Below are 22588 nucleotides of genomic sequence, written 5' to 3' on the forward strand. Positions count from 1 at the left end.
CGGACTGTGTGGCGTGTCTGTCGTTTCGGACTGTCTGTAGGACCGTCTGTCGGGCTGTCTGTAGGACCATCTGTAGCGCGCCCGCGGGACCGTCTGCAGCGTGTCCCCGGGACCGTCTGTAGCGTGTCCCCGGGACCGTCTGTAGCGTGTCCCTGGGACCGTCTGCAGCGTGTCCCCGGGACCGTTTGTAGCGTGTCCCCGGGACCGTCTGTAGCGTGTCCCCGGGACCGTCTGCAGCGTGTCCCCGGGACCGTTTGTAGCGTGTCCCCGGGACCATCTGTAGCGTGTCCCCGGGACCGTCTGCAGCGTGTCCCAGGGACCGTTTGTAGCGCGTCCCCGGGACCGTCTGTAGCGCGCCCGCGGGACCGTCTGCAGCGTGTCCCCGGGACCGTCTGTAGCGTGTCCCCGGGACCGTCTGTAGCGTGTCCCCGGGACCGTCTGCAGCGTGTCCCCGGGACCGTCTGCAGCGTGTCCCCGGGACTGTCTGCGAGTACGTTACCACAACAGTAACATTTGTGCCTTGAATCCAATAAAAGTTTCAATAATTCATCTTTAAACCAAATCAATTGAAAATCTCCTTTGGATCTTCCTAGTGCTACTTACTGTATGTACAACATTGTCACCCCAGTCGAGTGAACTCTAGTAAACCTCAGCGTCACAGAGAGGAGTCACTACAGAAGGGACCAGCATGTTGAGGCACCTGGAAGCATGGGGTTGCACATTAGCTGAAATCAGAGGATCTAAGCTATGTCTGCTATTTCTGCATCCCAAATAGCCCATACAGCCCTGGTCAAAAGCAGTGCACTCTGTAGGGAATAGGGTGCTATTTGAGACACACTATGAATGTGCTGCTACAGACAGACGCTGTGTCCTGGGCTCCCTAATAGTAGGAATCCTAACGATGGAAGCTGGCCATCAGAGAATGTACCAGTTTGTTTTCTTTGCCATGGTAACCCACCTCATGCACTACAAGTCATATGTGCCAGAACTGGACTTGAAAACCAGTACAGTTTGTATTTAATCATCAAGTATCTAGAATTATAATACTACCAACACATTCCCACTTTGAAACAACAAAGCTGAATGTTACATATCTATGGGTGTTGATGGGTCGTGTGGGGTCGTAATGGGTGGTGATGGGTCGTGAGGTATGGTATACGACAGAACACACCATGTACTATAATCGTATAGTACATCAGTACTGCATATGGTGACTATATTTATACATGTTCGTACTGTATAAATATAGATAAGTATATCTATGTACATTTGGATATTTAAACAATCAAATAAATAATACAAATATAATGAAATGTTACAGTGAGCACGATTTGAGAAACGCTATATTAGAGCCCAAAAAAGTCCTAACACTTCAAAATCAGGATAATAATATCTATTATATTTCAATAATGAACAGAAACGTCGGTGGACTACAATCTGGAGTAACTGAACGAGCTACACCATGTTACCTGCAGATTTACCATTTGGGACTGCTGGAATGACTGGAGAGGAGAGGGAAAGAGAGGGGGGGGGGGGGGCTGCGATGGTGACACGGTCGGGGCGGAGAATCAGGATAGTTAGGGTCCAATGTCTCTTTCACCTCCGGATGTCTGTGGCCTCAGGGTCTTCCTGCTCCGCCACCACCCCAGCCTCGGGGCTCTGTCGGCGGGGACCCTGGCTGCGGCTGCGGGGGTGGGCGTTGAAGCCTCCTTTACTGGACTTGTCCTTGTCCCCCTGTCGGGGGGGTCGGGGGTGGTCTGGCTCAGAGTGGGGGGACCCGTGGCGGCGGTGGTCGGTGGAGGAGGGGGCCTGACCAGGAGGGGGGGTGAGGGAAGAGCAGACACTCAGGCTGTCACAGAGAGCCCCCCAGTTCTGCTCACACTGCAGCCGGACGCTCCTGGTTAAGGCCTCCTTCACCTCCTCCCCACAGCTCAGTAGGATGTTAACCAGCTCCACATATGGCCTGTGGGGGGGGGGAGATCATGGGATTATTATACTAATATAGGGCTGGACATCCACAGCTTGGTATCTTGGTATGGGTGGTTGACCTTCTAGGTAAGTTAAAAGGGGAAGAGGCAGAGAGAAGAGTAGAGAAGGCAGAGAGAATGAGACAAAGGGTCAGAGATAAAGAGAGATGTAGTCCTCTTCACCCTTTAGGAAAGAGAAGGGATGAGATGGACGAGAAAGACACTGATGAATGCAACCATCCTCACCCTTTAGGGAAGAGGTCCTGGAAGTGGATCATCTCCACCATGACCGCAACGTTCTCCTTGGCTGCAGAACACAGGTTGTGTCTGAGGTAACACTCTCTCTGCAGCTGGAACACCATCTCTTTAATGGCCAGGCACTTCCTGCTGATGCAGCTGAACTTGTGTCTCAAGCCGTGGGCCATGCACTTCAGAGCATCCTTGATGAACGACTTACCCTAAACCCACACAGTAGATATAGAACACTCAACCCTTACCCTAAACCCACACAGACACATAGAACACTCAACCCAAACCCTAAACCCACACAGACATATAGAACACTCAACCCTAAACCCACACAGTAGATATAGAACACTCAACCCAAACCCTAAACCCACACAGTAGATATAGAACACTCAACCCAAACCCTAAACCCACACAGACATTTAGAACACTCAACCCTAAACCCACACAGTAGATATAGAACACTCAACCCTTACCCTAAACCCACACAGACATATAGAACACTCAACCCTAAACCCACATGGTAGATATAGAACACTCAACCCGAACCCTAAACACACACAGATATATAGAACACTCAACCCTAAACCCACATGGTAGATATAGAACACTCAACCCGAACCCTAAACACACACAGATATATAGAACACTCAACCCTAAACCCACATGGTAGATATAGAACATTCAACCCTTACCCTAAACCCACATGGTAGATATAGAACACTCAACCCTAAACCCACACAGTAGATATAGAACACTCAACCCAAACCCTAAACCCACATGTTAGATATAGAACACTCAACCCTTACCCTAAACCCACATGGTAGATATAGAACACTCAACCCTAAACCCACACAGTAGATATAGAGCACTCAACCCTTACCCTAAACCCACACAGACACATAGAACACTCAACCCTAAACCCACATGGTAGATATAGAACACTCAACCCTTACCCTAAACCCACATGGTAGATATAGAACACTCAACCCTAAACTCACACAGTAGATATAGAACACTCAACCCAAACCCTAAACCCACATGTTAAATATAGAACACTCAACCCTTACCCTAAACCCACATGGTAGATATAGAACACTCAACCCTAAACCCACATGGTAGATATAGAACACTCAACCCTAAACCCACACAGTAGATATAGAGCACTCAACCTTTACCCTAAACCCACACAGTAGATATAGAACACTCAACCCTTACCCTAAACCCACACAGTAGATATAGAACACTCAACCCTTACCCTAAACCCACACAGTAGATATAGAACACTCAACCCTTACCCTAAACCCACACAGTAGATATAGAACACTCAACCCTTACCCTAAACCCACACAGTAGATATAGAACACTCAACCCTTACCCTAAACCCACACAGTAGATATAGAACACTCAACCCTTACCCTAAACCCACACAGACATATAAACTCGGCAAAAAAAGAAAAATCTATTTTCACCCTGTCTTTCAAAGATGATTCAAATAACTTTACATATCTTCATTGTAAAGTGTTTAAACCCTGTTTCCCATGCTTGTTCAATGAACCAGCTTACAGATCATTGCACTCGTACATAGCTTATCTGTAATTAGCCCACCCAACTACCTCACCCCCATATTGTTCTTTTTTTCTTCTTCTCCTTTGCACCCCAATATCTACTTGCATATTCATCTTCTGCACATCTATAACTCCAGTGTTTAATTGCTAAATTGTAATTATTTCGCCACTTTGGCCTATTTATTGCCTCACCTCCCTCATCTTATTTCATTTGCACACACTGTATATAGACTTTTCTATTGTGTTATTGACTGTACGTTTGTTTATTCCATGTATAATTCTGTCGAGCGGTCGTTAACACACTATAACCTTACAGACGGTATGGAATTAAGGTCACAGTTACGAAAACTTAGGACACTAAAGAGGCCTTTCTCCTGACTCTGAAAAACACCAAAATAAAGATGCCCAGGGTCCCTGCTCATCTGCGTGAACGTGCCTTAGGCATGCTGCAAGTAGGCATGAGGACTGTAGATGTGGCCAGGGCAATAAATTGCAATGTCCGTACTGTGAGACGCCTAAGACAGAGCAACAGGGAGACAGGACGGACAGCTGATCGTCCTCGCAGTGGCAGACCACGTGTAACAACACCTGCACAGGATCGGTACATCCGAACATCACACCTGCAGGACAGGTACAGAATGGCAACAACAACTGCCCGAGTTACACCAGGAACGCACAATCCCTCCATCAGTGCTCAGACTGTCTGCAATAGGCTGAGAGAGACTGGACTGAGGGCTTGTAGGCCTGTTGTATGGCAGGTCCTTGCAAAAAGTGCTCTTCACTGACGAGTTGCGGTTTTGTCTCACCAGGGGTGGTGGTCGGATTGGCGTTTATCAGCAAAGGAATGAGCGTTACACCGAGGCCTGTACTCTGGAGCGGGATCGATTTGGAGGTGGAGGGTCCGTCATGGTCTGGGGCGGTGTGTCACAGCATCATCGGACAGAGCTTGTTGTCATTGCAGGCAATCTCAACACTGTGCGTTACAGGGAAGACATCCTCCTCCTCCCTCATGTGGTACCCTTCCTGCAGGCTCATCCTGACATGACCCTCCAGCATGACAATGCTACCAGCCATACTGCTCGTTCTGTGCGTGATTTCCTGCAAGACAGGAATGTCAGTGTTCTGCCATGGCCAGCGCAGAGTCTGGATCTCAATCCCATGGAGCACGTCTGGGACCTGTTGGATTGGAGGGTGAGGGCTAGGGCCATTCCCCCCAGAAATGTCCGGGAACTTGCAGGTGCATTGGTAGAAGAGTGGGGTAACATCTCACAGCAAGAACTGGTAAATCTGGTGCAGTCCATGAGGAGGAGATGCACTGCAGTACTTAATGCAGCTGGTGGCCACACCAGACACTGACTTACTTTTGATTTTGACCCCCCTTTGTTCAGGGACACATTATTCAATTTCTGTTAGTCACATGTCTGTGGAACTTGTTCAGTTTATGTCTCAGTTGTTGAATCTTGTTATGTTCATACAAATTTTACACATGTTAAGTTTGCTGAAAATAAACAGGAAGTTTCTTTTTTTGCTGAGGTTTAGAACACTCAACCCTAAACCCACAGATATAGAACACTCAACCCTAAACCCACAGATATAGAACACTCAACCCTAAACCCACAGATATAGAACACTCAACCCTAAACCCACAGATATAGAACACTCAACCCTAAACTCACACACAGGCATATAGAACACACAACCATTAATGATTGTAATTAACCTTTATTTTACCAGGTAAATTGACTGAGAACACATTCTCATTTACAGCAATAACCTGGGGAATAATTGCAAGGGAGAGGAGAGGGGTTGAATGGAGCAATTATAAGCTGGGGATTATTGGATTGGTTGATTGTGGTGAACCAATAAAAACCTGCTAACCCATGAACATACGTGCTCTAGTTCTAGGGTGGTTAGAACTAATTCCTCTGTGACCCAGTCTGATGGCCCAGTGAGAGGCCGGGACAAAGCCTGTTCTACTCGTCTGACAGGGGATCTGGCTGGGAATTGTGCCAGCTGGCTACCCCTGGACCTGGAGCCCTCTGCCCTGATACACAGAGACCTGACCTCCATGGGAGAGGAAAGGGGACTGGGGTACACACACACACACACACACGTTGGCTACGGATGCAAACAACTCAATAAATCCACGTGTGCACTAACTTATACGCATGTACGCACATACACATGTAGTCTTATACACACAAACATACAGAGTGTCTTACCTGGGAATCAAACTTTCCGGCGTTGTGTAGGAAGGTCAGACAGATCTCCTGCAGGCCTCTGATCTCACAGGAGTTGTTCTCAAAACACTCAAACACACCGCAGCCCACGTCTCCTGCACTCACCAGACAGTGCTGGATCTCAGCTGGACGGAGAGAGATGGAGAGAGAGTTGTCACTGACAGTTACGGTCTACAATCAAGCATCAACCTCTATCCCCATTACATGTAGTGATACAGGCCATGGTCTTAAGCATAGTCTCAGAGCCGTTTCCCCCTTGTTGTCTCAGAGCCGTTTCTCCCTTGTCGTCTCAGAGCCGTTTCTCCCTTGTCGTCTCAGAGCCGTTTCCCCCTTGTCGTCTCAGAGCCATTTCCCCCTTGTCATCTCAGAGCCGTTTCCCCCTTGTCATATTTTTAACCTAAGGTTCTGCTAGAGTAAGAGTTCTAGGATCCTTTTCTCAAATAGAGACCACCTTGAGACCGTATTTTGTCCCCCCTTGTTTCTTTGTCCACGTGTAACAAACAAAAACATTTATAACAAAAAAAGTTTCAGGTTTATCGTTTCCCACCAGGTTACTCTGGCCAATCAGTAACATGAATCATTCAGCTGGGGATGAAAGAAAATGACAAGTGGTTTGGTCTGGACATCCAGACTGGGATTTGAGTTCCCCTGGCAGACAGCTTCTATGTGGACCCTGGTCCAATGTAGTGCACTATATAGGAAATAGGGTTCAATTTGGGATTCATATTCTTTCTACGGTCAGTATAGTAGATGAATACTAAACCAGCCTCCAGGCTTCGGTGCCAGAGACAAGAAAACCACATGTCTCTGTGGAAAAGACAAGAAAACCACATGTCTCTGTGGAGAAGACAAGAAAACCACATGTCTCTGTGGAGAAGACAAGAAAACAACATTGTCTCTGTGGAGAAGACAAGAAAACCACATTGTCTCTGTGGAGAAGACAAGAAAACCACATTGTCTCTGTGGAGAGAGGAGACAAGAAAACCACATGTCTCTGTGGAGAAGACAAGAAAACCACATGTCTCTGTGGAGAAGACAAGAAAACCACATTGTCTCTGTGGAGAAGACAAGAAAACCACATTGTCTCTGTGGAGAAGACAAGAAAACAACATTGTCTCTGTGGAGAAGACAAGAAAACCACATGTCTCTGTGGAGAGAGGAGACAAGAAAACCACATGTCTCTGTGGAGAAGACAAGAAAACAACATTGTCTCTGTGGAGAAGATAAGAAAACAACATGTCTCTGTGGAGAGAGGAGACAAGAAAACCACATGTCTCTGTGGAGAGAGGAGAAGATAAGAAAACAACATGTCTCTGTGGAGCGAGGAGAAGACAAGAAAACAACATGTCTCTGTGGAGAGAGAAGAAGATAAGAAAACAACATGTCTCTGTGGAGAGAGAAGAAGATAAGAAAACAACATGTCTCTGTGGAGAAGACAAGAAAACAACATTGTCTCTGTTGAGAGAGGAGAAGATAAGAAAACAACATGTCTCTGTGGAGAAGACAAGAAAACAACATGTCTCTGTGGAGAAGATAAGAAAACAACATGTCTCTGTGGAGAAGATAAGAAAACAACATGTCTCTGTGGAGAAGATAAGAAAACAACATGTCTCTGTGGAGAAGATAAGAAAACCACATTGTCTCTGTGGAGAGAGGAGAAGACAAGAAAACAACATGTCTCTGTGGAGAAGACAAGAAAACAACATGTCTCTGTGGAGAAGATAAGAAAACAACATGTCTCTGTGGAGAAGATAAGAAAACAACATGTCTCTGTGGAGAAGATAAGAAAACAACATGTCTCTGTGGAGAAGACAAGAAAACAACATGTCTCTGTGGAGAAGATAAGAAAACAACATGTCTCTGTGGAGAAGATAAGAAAACAACATGTCTCTGTGGAGAGAGGAGAAGACAAGAAAACAACATGTCTCTGTGGAAAGAGGAGAAGATAAGAAAACAACATGTCTCTGTGGAGAAGACAAGAAAACAACATGTCTCTGTGGAGAGAGGAGAAGACAAGAAAACAACATGTCTCTGTGGAGAAGACAAGAAAACAACATGTCTCTGTGGAGAAGATAAGAAAACAACATGTCTCTGTGGAAAGAGGAGAAGATAAGAAAACAACATGTCTCTGTGGAGAAGATAAGAAAACAACATGTCTCTGTGGAGAAGATAAGAAAACAACATGTCTCTGTGGAAAGAGGAGAAGATAAGAAAACAACATGTCTCTGTGGAGAAGATAAGAAAACAACATGTCTCTGTTGAGAGAGGAGAAGATAAGAAAACAACATGTCTCTGTGGAGAAGACAAGAAAACAACATGTCTCTGTGGAGAAGATAAGAAAACAACATGTCTCTGTGGAGAAGATAAGAAAACAACATGTCTCTGTGGAGAGAGGAGAAGACAAGAAAACAACATGTCTCTGTGGAGAAGACAAGAAAACAACATGTCTCTGTGGAGAAGATAAGAAAACAACATGTATCTGTGGAAAGAGGAGAAGATAAGAAAACAACATGTCTCTGTGGAGAAGACAAGAAAACAACATGTCTCTGTGGAGAAGATAAGAAAACAACATGTCTCTGTGGAGAAGATAAGAAAACAACATGTCTCTGTGGAGAGAGGAGAAGACAAGAAAACAACATGTCTCTGTGGAGAAGACAAGAAAACAACATGTCTCTGTGGAGAAGATAAGAAAACAACATGTCTCTGTGGAAAGAGGAGAAGATAAGAAAACAACATGTCTCTGTGGAGAAGACAAGAAAACAACATGTCTCTGTGGAGAAGATAAGAAAACAACATGTCTCTGTGGAGAAGATAAGAAAACAACATGTCTCTGTGGAGAGAGGAGAAGACAAGAAAACAACATGTCTCTGTGGAAAGAGGAGAAGATAAGAAAACAACATGTCTCTGTGGAGAAGACAAGAAAACAACATGTCTCTGTGGAGAAGATAAGAAAACAACATGTCTCTGTGGAGAAGATAAGAAAACAACATGTCTCTGTGGAGAGAGGAGAAGACAAGAAAACAACATGTCTCTGTGGAGAGAGAAGACAAGAAAACAACACCGTCTCTTCACAGAGAGAAGAATGCAGATGAATGCAGGGTGACAGAGAGATTATTACTGTGTCATTCTGCGTCAAAATACATCTGCATTGCCTGTCGTGAGGATAGGAGGGGATGCTGCACTGCAGATACAGTGTTGGGTACTAGAGACCATACAAACGCAGAAGGCATCTCCCTCTATTGTGCTTTTACGGAGTTGAAGTCAACAGGTGTCAGTTTTCCTGGTATTAAACTATCATGTAATGAGACTACCTGTGTATTAATTAGTCTTCCCTGTCTGTGTTGCCAGTATACATATTTGTCCCCCATCTGCTTTTCACAGGAACTTTCTAAGTGACCGCCTGGCTGGGCTGCTGTGGGGAGATGGACTGGTCCTGTCCCAAATGGCATCCTATTCCCTATATAGTTCACTGTAGGGGATAGAGTGTGACACATAAATGTTTCATAATGCAGTCTAATGTGACATGACGCTGGTAAGACCAGTGGTTGATGTTTACATTGAAACCAGAGTTTCCAGATATACAGAAGAGAAGATGTGTAACAGTCCAGTCCAGGGCTGTAGTAGGTTGGCAGGTGACGTCACCCTTTGGCCTCTTGCTGTCCATGTAACTCAGTTGTTAGAGCATGGCGCCATCACAACGCCAGGGTTGTGGGTTCGGTTCCCACGGGGGACCAGTATTAAAAAAATATATATATATACACACTCACTAATGTAAGTCACTCTGGATTAGAGTGTCTGTTAAATGACTGAAATGCGAACGTTATACAACGTCTGACAAGTGGCAGCTAAGGAGGACAGAAATAAAACAAATGATAGTGGACCAAAAAGAAATGACCAGGAGAGAGGGAAAAGTCTGCCTGTTAACCCCAAATGGTAGGATATTTAGAGAGGCCTTCCCAAAGGAGAAAAGCAGCCATTTTTAGTTTATGTAAACGGTTATGTAACATATAGTATATGTGGACACACTGTTAGGCTACACACACTGTAGGCCTATTATAAGTGTTTATTTTGGACTATACAGGTTCAAAACATTTATTTGAATAACTTCTGTAATCAGTCTTGAAGAACCACAGAGAGAGTGAGTCCCATCAGTTGCGAGCCGAAAGGTTATTCATCTCCCTCTCCTCTCATCACTGTCACTGAGGCACTCTGTCCACGTGGGATAGAATCACTAACTACACCGGGTATGGCACTCCATATGGGCGGTTGAGAACGGGTCAGCATGAGAGAAAAAACGTAGGATATACAGTCTTGGATATACAGCATATCTTAATGGGAGATATGAATGAATTAATAGACCTATAGCATTTCAACAGCGGATCACTGTAAGTGTGATATTTGATAGCCTAGGCAGATTAATCTCACGAGCCCTCCGGTCAGAGTAAATAACGAATTAACGCAGTAGATTTATTTGAGAAATTATGCTCGTCAACAAGCACTGCTCTGTTGGGGGGGGGGGTTGAGGTTTGTGTGTCTGTGTGTGTATGAGATGGGGGGGGGGTGTAAGGGATGTGGGCATTGGGTTGAACTTTGGTGCACTACAGGAAAAGTGAGCCGCTGTCGGCTGCGAGTGCTTGTGTTGGCGTTTACACGGGAATGTGCGTGGATCGTACGAGCTGGCCGCAACGTGCATTGAATTACACAGTGGTGTGAGACTGACTGACTGAGGGACTCTACTGTGCACAGCTGCGTCAGAGCTGTCCCTGCAACTACAAGGATTTAAACCCTTACATTCTCATGATTTCTATATTGATTAATGGAGAAGTATTTCATAATATTGGTTATTGTAAATAGACTGTAGCCATTTCCTAAGATTCCTGTTAAGAATACTGAAACAGCCTTGCATGAGGCGATTGCATCATTCCCTATCAACATGCCTTGTAGGAGCCTAACAACCAGCAGTTCAAGCCTGGAGTCCACTGTAGGCGCTCAGACACCAATAGTATTTGCTGGACGAGAGTACTTAACATCTCTGAACGTAAATTGCGAACCGATTTTACATGTAGAATCGTGTAAAAAATGTCGGCAGTCAGGCGTCTACAGCGGGTGGTCCCTAAAACACAGCGCGCAGAATGTTCGGCAGATGAACACTAGTTCCACATTCAGTGCGATGTGTGCGAGCCTTAAAGAGGTTGCCATGAATTTCACAGTATCTTTCAGGTAACTCCGTGGCGGGTAAAATTCTGTATTTCATATTACAACAGCGTAAGATTGACTGTATTATACTTAAGTAATAAAGGGGGTGTGCTATATGGCCAATATACCACGGCTAAATTGTTCTTATGCACGAAACAGAGCGCCTGGATACAGCCCTTAGCTGGGGTATATCGGCCATATACCACAAACCCCCGAGGAGCCTTATTGCCCTTAAACTGGTTACCAAAGAAATTAGAGCAGTAAAAAATGAATGTTTTTTTAAAATCATACCCATGGTATTATAGTCTGATATACCACTGCTGTCAGCCAATCAGGATTCAGGGCTCGAACCACCTTGTTTGGAATGTAAAATAGTAAATGCTACCATAATCTGAATGAATTAAGGGGAGGGGTTTGTATTTCACAGAATGTTACTGTAATTACAAGGGATTGGTGCAAGCAGGTTGGCTGCTTGATAATACGTTTACACATTCATTCATATTTTGCGTTTTATATCACTTGCACTTCTTGCGGCCTTAAGAAAGGCTTTCAAACTGGCAGAAAGTACAGGGAAAAACAGACCAAAAGGACATGGCAAAATGCTCAACCATTTAATTCAAGACTTGCTGCCACACTAATCTGGCCCCTATACATTTTAAATTGATGGGGCACTATAACCACATAGGAGTTAAATTGGTACAGCGTTCTCACTCCCAGGTGCAACAAATATAGCATCTTACAAGGCAGCCTTAAAATATATTAATGAGCCAGAAACTACAACACCATGAACCCACTAGTGGTCAAAAGGTTTCGGGTGCTCCAAAGATACAGTAAGGCACTGTAGTCAGTTGGGTGGAATTTCAGTACCATATGAACTATAACAACCCCCCCCCCCCAAAAAAAAAAAACAACAACAAATATGTACTATTTTCCCATAATGCACCAGAATTTACACTATGCTACAGTTAAACATTTCAGAGTTTTTTTTTTACTGTTGATAATACCTAAAATTACAGTTGTCCATTACAGTCAGTGGTGATTTTAGCATGTAAATCTAGGTGTCGCAAAAAAAAATAGGTTTTAGATACATCCCAGCAAAGCCACTACACGACACAAAAAAAATACATTAATTGCACTATAACGGTGACAAATGGTGCCCACAAACTGTTAAGGCCTACATAAAGCTGTCCCAACAGCAGAGCTTTATTTTCAGCACCATGGAGTGAATCCTTACCACCGCTACACCTGACTATCAGTGGAGCCTTGTCTGGCAGCAAAACAGTTCATTCAGCCTTCATTTACTACCTTTTTAAAAAACATAGCTGATATGGCTGACTTGCTTAAACAAATGTGGTTTCTACTGACAATTGAGAAGTACAAACTATGGCATCAGGGAATGATGAGCAGATAAGAGGCAATCCTTCATTTAGATTAAGACATTAATACGTGAGCTAAGATGGACGTAGTCAATATAATTATTTGTTCAGCACTTTTGAAATGTACAGTGACAGAATTCAGAACATGGGACGTTTTTACAGTATTCTCCCTCTATACCAAGTCAGAACCGTAGGATAAATAAAGGGGGCATATAAGCAGACAATATTTGATGACATTTCTCTAAAACAGGCTATGGGCTACATGTGCACCACCAAGTCAGAACATAGACAAAATTAAGAGGGGAAAGGGACCAAATTATTAAGGCGAGACACATGGGTTACTACCAGCTTACTACACAACATACACTTAGTATTACTTTCTTAGTTACAGGATACATATCTCCCTGGCATATTACATGATTTATGCAGCAGCATACAATACCTTTTTGGACTCACCGTTGTGCTGTGCCCACTTGAACAGGAAGGTGGCACAGCGGTCCTTCTTGTGGGCAAATTTTGTCATGAGACTTTATCATCAAAGTCTGCGATTCTCTGGATTTATGGTGCTTTCAAGACAACTGAGAACTCAGGGGGAAAAAACTAGGTTGAATCATGACGTCAGTGATCTTCAGGTCGGAGCTCTAGAAAGAGGCCTGAGTTTCCCGCCTTGGAATTCCGAGTTGGATGACCGTTCCCAGTTGTCTTGAACTCACTGATGTCTGAGATTTCCCAGTTCCGAGTTTCCAGTTGTTTAAAACGCGGCAGAAGTCATGCTGGATTGACAGCATGGCCAATGTATTCAACCTTTTCTGGCCAATGGTGTTGCGTGTCACACCAGCCTTCGCTTTGGCTCCCCCTCCTGTCCAGCTCAGGCGGTCGGCATTTCCGGCCTTCTAGCTGCTGCCGAACTTGCTGCTGGCAAAACGCTCTTCACCCATCAACCCCGGACTTGTCTCGTCATCATTACACACACGGTTCCAATCCCCACTCAATCACTGTATATATACTCCCTCGGTCATTTGTCATTGTTGCTTGTTTTCCTGAGATGAATCTCTCCTACTATTTAGCACTTTGGGTTTCAACCCGGTTTTATATATGGTGCTATAATAAATTCAGTAGTTCTAAACCTGTGACTGCCTCCTCCTCTCTACACTTGTGACATTGTGTGTGAATGTTTATCCTTTTAAGCTTGGAAAAGAGACCCTTAAACCCAGACTTGGACCACACCTCTCCACCGAATAGCAGGGGAAGCAAAATAGTGATTGCTTTGCAACACTTGCAGTAAGCCACTGATTCCTTCCAAACCACTCATTGTTGAATTTGCGATTTCCAACTTGTCTAGCTAAGATTTTGAAAGTATGATGTTGACATGATCAGTCCAATCAAAGCTACGGTAGATATAACGTGATCCAGGCTGTATCACATCTGACCGTGATTGGGAGTCCCATAGGGCGGCGCACAATTGACCCACTGTCGTCCAGGTTTGGCCATGGTAGGCTGTCATTGTAAATAAGAATTTGTGCTTAACTGACTTGCTAAATTTTAAAAGTCATGTCATTTTATCTGTGGCCAATGACCTTGAGCCTTCTTGGATGGGCACTTCTACTGTAAATCTATGGCAGCACCCATTGGGCTTACTCCTTAGCTCTCCCTGTAGATTGAGGCGTAGTGTCCCCATGAGTGACAGAATAGTGAGCCAATCACAGCAAAACTAGAGAATATTAAAAACCTGAATGACGGTCGCCACTGTTTACAGTGTAGCCTCTATTTCAACCACATGACAATCACTCATATGTGGTAGCCTGCTCATAGGCTAAGTAGTCACTCTGTATTTTCCGCTGGCTGCCCCACTACCACAGAAAGCACTGAGCTGGGCTGAAACACCTGCATTTTGGAGGTGCCTGACTCAAGAAAGCAAAAAAGAGACCATGTTTGCAAGCGGCTTTATTAACCTTTATTTATTTATTTATTTATTTATTTTTCACATTGCTTACAAACTGATATGACACGTATTAATGCAAAAATAACATGCAAAACAGGCAACAACAAAAATATTTTATTTTTTTATAGCTAAACAGGTGGGGCCTGCCCTGAATGACGGTCGCCACTGTTTACAGTGTAGCCTCTATTTCAACCACATGACAATCACTCATATGTGGTAGCCTGCTCATAGGCTAAGTCATTTTGCCAAATTTGTTTCATTTAAATGCAAAACGAGTACTCGTTGCCAATGGATCGGCTGGATGTTGGCTAACTTTGAACCAATCACGTTGTATCGAGCATACCCCGAAAAAAAACGTAATCACATACACCTAGAGGCTGCCATATACACCGTCTATCATGACTTACCTTGTGTCTGTATATTAACAATTTACTAACATATTGAATTTCTGTCTCCCTGTATTTGCAATATATGCACTTTGTGGATAATCTGAAATGGTAATCTCATCCATGATAAAACCAGTATGTCGAGAGAGCGAGAGAGCGAACGTGTTCCTCGCTCTAATATCCACAGCGCGGAGAGCACGTGCACACATAAGCATGCGGTACCACTCGCGCATATTTATCCCACTGACCTGTATTCTGATAACACAATTTCAACGTCGAGCCACTTCCCATACCAATTCAGTCTGCATTATATGTGTATATATGGTAGAAAGATATATCTATCTTCGTGGGTGCGTGTGAGCACGTCTGTGTGGGCTCTTTCTTACCTGTGTTCTGCAGAGACATACGTCCTTTCTGGCTCGCCGGTTTCTCTGGCGGGTTGTCATGAACATCGATATTATCCAATCCCACCACTTGCTCCAGAACTGACAAAACCAGAAGCGCTATTGCAAATTTGACCAACATTTCTGCCTCTCTATCTGTGAAGACCAGTAGGTACCTGTGTTATAATCTGCCTTCTCTTCGCTCTGAAACAACGATGCAGTGTTGTATCGGAAACGCGCCGGTCCGACCAGCCAGTCTGCTCTCTGTCTGTCTGTGGTAACTCGTTGCACTCGGCTGTAGACTGTATTCAGGCAGGCAGCGCAGAGAGAGAGAGTGAACGCTGGGACCGCAGGGATGCTGCCTATATTTCCCAGAGCCAGGGCGGGTCGTCAATTTAGATGGAGTCAAGCAGGTGTTGTCAGCCAAGCTCAGCGGCCAATCAGACACGGAGACTTCCACGTCCAAGGTTGAGAGGGGAGTGTCCAGTGGCTGTACCCGTATTTCCATATAAAAAAGTGTCTATGGATAGGTGGTTATAAACTAGTGTTTGGCTAAGAAACCTGTGTCTCTTGTTGTTCCTTGCATCGGAGGAATGAAATGTGCGGCGGATGTAAACAGATCTGTCAGAATCATGTTGGCATGCCTACAGCTATTAGCCTACAATGTAATAACATTCAATGGTATTTACTGGACACATCTGTTGTGGTTAGATTTAGGTAATACTTTGAATAACATATTGGTGGATACAAGGGCAAACATATTTTCCTACACCATATGAGGAAACAGTGTATTGCTTGGTATATATTCCCAGCACCAGCCTTACTCTATTTGCACCCTAATAGATGTTCTGTGTTATTACATGTTTATATTTATGATTTTGTTGTTTATTGCAGTTGCACTATCCACCATGTCTATATGATGCACGTCTCCTAATGGACCAGTCAAGTATTAACTCATGTATGTGCCCACTGTCAGTGCTCCCTCTCAGAGAGAAACTGTGGCAAGAGACTGAAGCAGTTTCCAAGACAAACTGAACAGATTGTCAAAGTACATGCATACAGTACAGAACATATTCTTCTTTCCCTACTTTCACTGAATTCACTCCTTTCATAGACAGTCAGGTAATGGACTCCTGGTCCAAGCAGGTGTTGGTGTTGTCCTGGAGCCATGCATGTTCTAGACTTGAGCAGGCATGAACTGGAGAGGCATGGTGGGATTCTCATCAAACACACACGCTGGGAGACGCATAGCTGCGGCTGGCAAGGTGCACCATCATGCCAGGGCTAAGACAATAAGGGAAGAGAAGAGAGGAGGTAAGGAGGAGGATGAGAGAAGAGTGGGTGGCAGGACAGTGACAGGCTGGTAGCGTTTGGCAGGGATTGCATAATTCGGAAGCCACCCCATACAGACAGACCAAACACTCAGAGAGAAACACAGAAACACAGTGTGTGGTGATGGTAATGTGGACATGTTTAACTGCTAACTATGAACTATTAACACTATTAACACACCATTGTCCCCTCCAAGCTGGGTCCCTGGGTCTGAACACCTCCCTCTGCAACTGGATCCTGGACTTCCTGACGGGCTGACCTCAGGTGGTGAGGGTAGGCAACGTCACCTCCACCACGCTGACCCTTAACCCACGGTCCCCACAGGGGTGTGTGCTTAGTCCCCTACTGTACTCCCTGTTCACCCATGACTGTGTGGCCATGCACGACACCAACACCATTATCAAGTTCGCTGACGACATGACCTGATCACCGGTGACGGTGAGGGAGGAGGTCAATGACCTGGCAGCGTGGTGCAGGAGCAACAACCACTGCCTCAACGTCAACAAGACCAAGGAGCTCATCGTGGACTACAGGAAACAGGAGGGTGGGGGAGCATGCCCTATCCACATCGACGGATGGGGCATGCTAATAAATTGACTAAAATGGAAATACAATTGAAATGTGAACTTTCAAATGGTACCACAAATATGGTTGGAGGGCCACACATCAGAGAATGTTGACTTGAATGGGAATATCTGTTGTTTTAAATTCTACTGTCAATCCTACATAGGAAACCTACTTAAATCATTGAAACATATATAATAGAATAGACATGCCCATTTAAGTTGACAGTTGATGGTGGGTGGACTGGCAGTCACTTTTGTGGTAGTAATTAGAAGTTAAACATTAAATTACATTTAAATTACAATGGTGTACCAGCTAAATTGCAGTGGTCTGAATGGATAAGTCTGTTCTATGAGTTATACTTCTATGATTGAAATGACACCCTGTATTTAAAAGCATGTTGTCTCAACCAATGGCCGGCACAACACCAGGAGAATCTGGTCATGTGAAATAGGGTCTATATATATATATATATAAATAGGAGTTTATGTATTTTTAGATAATATATGTTAAAGGTTTTTAAATGACGATTAAAAAAAACATTTTTTTAAACAATCATGAAATGGTTTTACAACACTGTTTGTCAGCTTTTTAATTACATAACACTGAACCGTTTCTCTGTTTCAGTAATGAAGACATGGATGTTTCATGGTGGGGTATGCAGAATGGGTCAACTCTGTTTTGGTATTCAGGTCCAAAACATCACTTTCTGAAAACTTCTTCCATGGACAAACATGTATGGAAAGTTTTGTTTAATTCAAAAGGGATGCTTTCAAAAAGTGATTGAATTGAAATGGATTGAACCATGAGGAATGTTGGTCCAAGGTTGCATACCAGCTACCAGCTATATGTTAATATACTCCAGACCACTTGGCAGAGTCAAAGAAGTGATTTTATATAGCCTGTAGTGATATGCTATAGCCACTAGGTTACTCGGCCCACCACTGTGACTAGCCCCAAATATAAACATGTAATTGGGATTTAAATTGCACTGCGTGCTATCTGTTGTTTTTCCCAAATGTGTCAAGCAGCAACGTTTTATGAGTGGTTTTGGCACGGGTTCGCCTGATAAGCTCCTATATTTAGTCTGGCCATGCAATCACGTGCCCATTTAGATTATACAGCATCTCATCCCTCGTAGGAGAGAGGATCGTCTTCTAATTGTTAACCATAGTTATGATGATCATGATCCTGCCACGACTCGGAAATATTCCCGTCTGGTTTGATTATTTATCGTCTTAACATTGGCCTGCAGTGCAGCGAGCGGGATGAATCGTGCAAAATTGACCACATCTGTGGAATAAACGGAACGAGATGTAGCCTGGCCATCTCGAGGAATTTAGAGCCGCTGAGAAATAGTCGTTTTGGCGAAGTTCCTGCTTAAGCTGAAAATAGCCCGGAGAGACTCGCAGAGAGAGCAGTGGTAAGGTTTTACTCGGCAGACATAAGAAACTGAACGGAATGAGATGAGCAACGGAAATCGGAGAGGTGTCATTATGATAAATAGATGAACAGAATTATTAAGAATAAGCAGACTAGCCAACTTTCCTCTAGCCTACATCAACACTTTAAGCGACTGTGTGCTTATTCATTCTTTCTGAAAATAATACATTGCCTACTGTATCTTACGAAACGTTACATAGGATATAACCTAACATTGAAAAACACCGTAACAGTGACATAAAATTATCCACCTTTCAAAGAACGGTAACTGAAATTGCAAGGGGAGGGGTGAGTGATCACTTTTGGAAACAGTATATGTGTATGCAGTGTTGCCCTCAGCGCCCGCTGCCTGTAGGGTGTCTGTACCCACCTCCCGGCCCGCTGCCTGTAGGCTGGCTGTACCCACCTCTTGGCCCGCTGCCTGTAAGTTGGCTGTACCCACCTCTTGGCCCGCTGCCTGTAGGTTGGCTGTACCCACCTCTTGGCCCGCTGCCTGTAGGTTGGCTGTACCCACCTCCCGGACCGCTGCCTGTAGGTTGGCTGTACCCACCTCCGCGCCCGGCCCGCTGCCTGTAGGTTGGTTGAACCCATCACACGTTGGAATCTCCTTCTGAATCAGGCCTTTCCAAAACCTGCCCATGCTGCAAACACACCCTCGGTCTAGGCCAGTCAGCGAACACACCTTCCGCCTAGGCCAATCAGCGCAGAGCAGGACACCGCAGGTTGGTAATGGTGCGTGTCACCGCAGCGGGAGCAAACTGGCCTGCGGATGGTAGGCTTCAACCAGCCATGTATTTAGCAGCTCTCAGATCCCAAAATATGTCTAAGGAAAGACAGACTGCGCATGTCCAGAATGTGTCATTCATAAGCATATTCACAATGATTACATATATGTAGCCTACCCTATCATTATTCTGTTCTACAATGACATAACTCTTTTAGTTTTAAACCCAATGCATGGACATGAGTCAGACCCATATACCCTCTGGGCACAGATGTCAAATTAATGTATATTCCACGTTGGTTCAACGTCATTTAATGGAAATGACTTGGAAACAACAGATTCAACCAGTGTGCCCAGGAGGAAGCTACATGTATAATATTGGGGAGGAGACATTGGTTGTGCTTGTGCCGAATGATTATGTAATGATGCTAGTTAACATAGGCCTATATCAAGCTGATGCCACATTCTCAGCCATGGTTGCCCAGTTAGCTCTTTGAATGGAATCCACTGTTTTCCAATACTGAGTCTGAGTCAGTATCTCAGTGGTGAAAGAAGCCAACTTGATTTCTCAGAGACCTTGTCCTTCTAGACACATCAAGTGGTCTCTGTATCACCAGGAGAATGATTATATTTCAATATTAGTTGTTGAGATGAGGAGTTTGGAGCTTGTTGCTGTATAAATATGAGAACAATTATGTTGCAATATTCATTGTTGAGATTTTTATAACTTTTTTTATTTATTGAACCTTTGTTTAACTAGCTTACCCCAGCCAAACCCGCACAACTATGAGCCACCTTATGGGACTCCCAATCACGCCCGGTTGTGATACAGTCTGGAATCGAACCAGGATTTGTAGTGACGCGTCTAGCACTGAAATGCAGTGCCTGAGACCACTGCGCCACTCAGGAGAATGGAGGTTGTAAAGTGGTCGCTGTATGAATAGGAGAATGATTATATTCTCAGCTCATCTCTCTTTTTTCATTGCTCTGTGTTGTTGGATGTCAGTCACATGCTGGCTCCCTGTTTAGAATTTGTATCACCATCAGCTTTCAGATCTATGCCTTTACGGGGCCTTCTCTGACCCAGTCTTGCTGTCAGCATTCCGTTTTTTCTGATAATCCATAGAGGTAGGCTTAGGGCTACTTTATGCATACACTTTAAAACCTACACTACCGTTCAAAAGTTTGGAGTCACTTAGAAATGTCCTTGTTTTTGAAAGAAAAGCATGTTCTTTGTCCTTTAAAATAACATCAAATTGATCAGAAATACTGTACAGTGTAGACATGTTTAATGTTGTAAATGAAACGGCTGAAAACAGCTGTAAACGGCTGAAAATAGCAGTAAACGGCTGAAAATAGCTGTAAACGGCTGAAAATAGCAGTAAACGGCTGAAAATAGCAGTAAATGGCTGAAAATAAATAGCTGTAAACGGCTGAAAATAGCAGTAAACGGCTGAAAATAGCTGTAAACGGCTGAAAATAGCTGTAAACGGCTGAAAATAGCAGTAAACGGCTGAAAACAGCTGTAAACTGTAACGGCTTTCTTCGGTAGAAGGAGAGTCGGACCAAAATGCAGCGTGGCTATTGCAATCCATGTTTATTTAATAATGAAGAAACATGAACTGTACGAAAACAATAAACGTAATGTGAAAAACAAAACAGCCTAAACTGGTGCAAACTAACACAAGACAGTTACAAGGACACTAAGGACAATCACCCACGAAACACCCAAAGAATATGGCTGCCTAAATATGGTTCCCAATCAGAGACAACGATAAACACCTGCCTCTGATTGAGAACCACGTCAGACAGCCATAGACTTCACTAGAACACCCCACTAAGCTACAAACCCAACACACCACATACAAAAACCCATGCCACACCCTGGCCTGACCAAATAAATGAAAATAAACACAAAATACTTCGACCAGGGCGTGACATAAACGGCTGAAAATAACATAGAAATGTTCTTGTTTTTGAAAGAAAAGCACATTTTTTGTCCATTAAAATAACATCAAATTGATCAGAAATAAAGTGTAGACATTATTAATGTTGTAAATGACTATTGTAACTGGAAAGGGCTAATGTTTAATGGAATATCTACATAGCCGTACAGAGGCCCATTATCAGCAACCAGCACTCCTGTGTTCCAATGGCACGTTGGAACAATTTAGCTATCCAAGTTTATCAATTTAGCAAATCCAAGTTTATCATTTTAAAAGGCTACTTGATCATTAGAAAACCCTTTTGCAACTATGTTAGCACAGCTGAAAACTGTTGTTCTGATTAAAGAAGCAAAACTGGCCTTCTTTAGACTAGTTGAGTATCTGGAGCATCAGCATTTGTGGGTTTGATTACAGGCTCAAAATGGCCAGAAACAAAGAACTTTCTTCTGAAACTCGTCAGTCTATTCTTGCTCTGAGAAATGAAGTCTATTCCATGCAAAACTACCAAAAAACTGAAGATGGCTCTAACGAGAATAGAAAGAGAAGTGGGAGGCCCCGGTGCACAACTGAGCAAGAGGACAAGTGCATTAGAGTGTCTCATTTGAGAAGCAGACACCTCACAAGTCCTCAACTGGAAGCTTCATTAAATAGTACCCGTAAAACACCAGTCTCAATGTCAACAGTGAAGAGGCGACTCCGAGATGCTGGCCTTCTAGGCAGATTTGCACCGAAAAAGCCATATCTCAAACTGGCCAATAAAAATAAAAGATTAAGATGGGCAAAATAACAGACACTGGACAGAGGAACTCTGCCTAGAAAGCCAGCAACCCAGAGTCGCCTCTTCAAAATGTGATGTTTATCCCCCCTGGAAAAACGCAGCATACTGAAGTCAACTCGTGAGATCTTGTTGTGTGGATAGCCACGCCTGCATCACCAGATGCATCATTTACACCTTAGATGGGGCGGAAGGGCTCGTGTTAATGACTGGAGCGGAATCAGTGGAATGGTATCGAATACATCAAACACATGGTTTCCATTGCTAATCCATTAACTGCGTTTCAGACATTATTATGAGCTGTCCTCCCCTCAGCAGCCTCCTGATGTACACTATGTTCAGAGCAGGGCTGCGTGGCTGTCTGTGACAGCTAATTAAATATCTTAAGACCATGCAACGTTATCGTCGCCTTTTATTCCGAACACATTGCATTACCGTTAAATGTTCTCACATGCAGAGCAGAAGCCTCTCACGGTTTAGCGGTTGGTTTCGTGTCACTG

At 44.0% G+C, this 22588-nt stretch overlaps 1 protein-coding gene across 1 annotated transcript; it reads right to left on the bottom strand.

Moving 5' to 3' along the window:
* Nucleotides 1-488: 488 nt before the first annotated feature.
* On the bottom strand, nucleotides 489-15645 carry LOC110489114 (stanniocalcin-2-like). The gene is made up of 4 exons (XM_036943299.1): nucleotides 15308-15645; nucleotides 6004-6146; nucleotides 2214-2425; nucleotides 489-1963 (listed from the first exon to the last, which is right to left on the bottom strand). Exons 1-4 carry the CDS (start codon nucleotides 15444-15446, stop codon nucleotides 1597-1599), a joined length of 861 nt encoding a protein of 286 aa, XP_036799194.1. The 5' UTR covers nucleotides 15447-15645; the 3' UTR covers nucleotides 489-1596.
* Between the last annotated feature and the right edge of the window lie 6943 nt (nucleotides 15646-22588).

The sequence above is a fragment of the Oncorhynchus mykiss genome, chromosome 14, assembly GCF_013265735.2.
Source record: "Oncorhynchus mykiss isolate Arlee chromosome 14, USDA_OmykA_1.1, whole genome shotgun sequence".
Taxonomy (NCBI): Eukaryota; Metazoa; Chordata; class Actinopteri; order Salmoniformes; family Salmonidae; genus Oncorhynchus; species Oncorhynchus mykiss.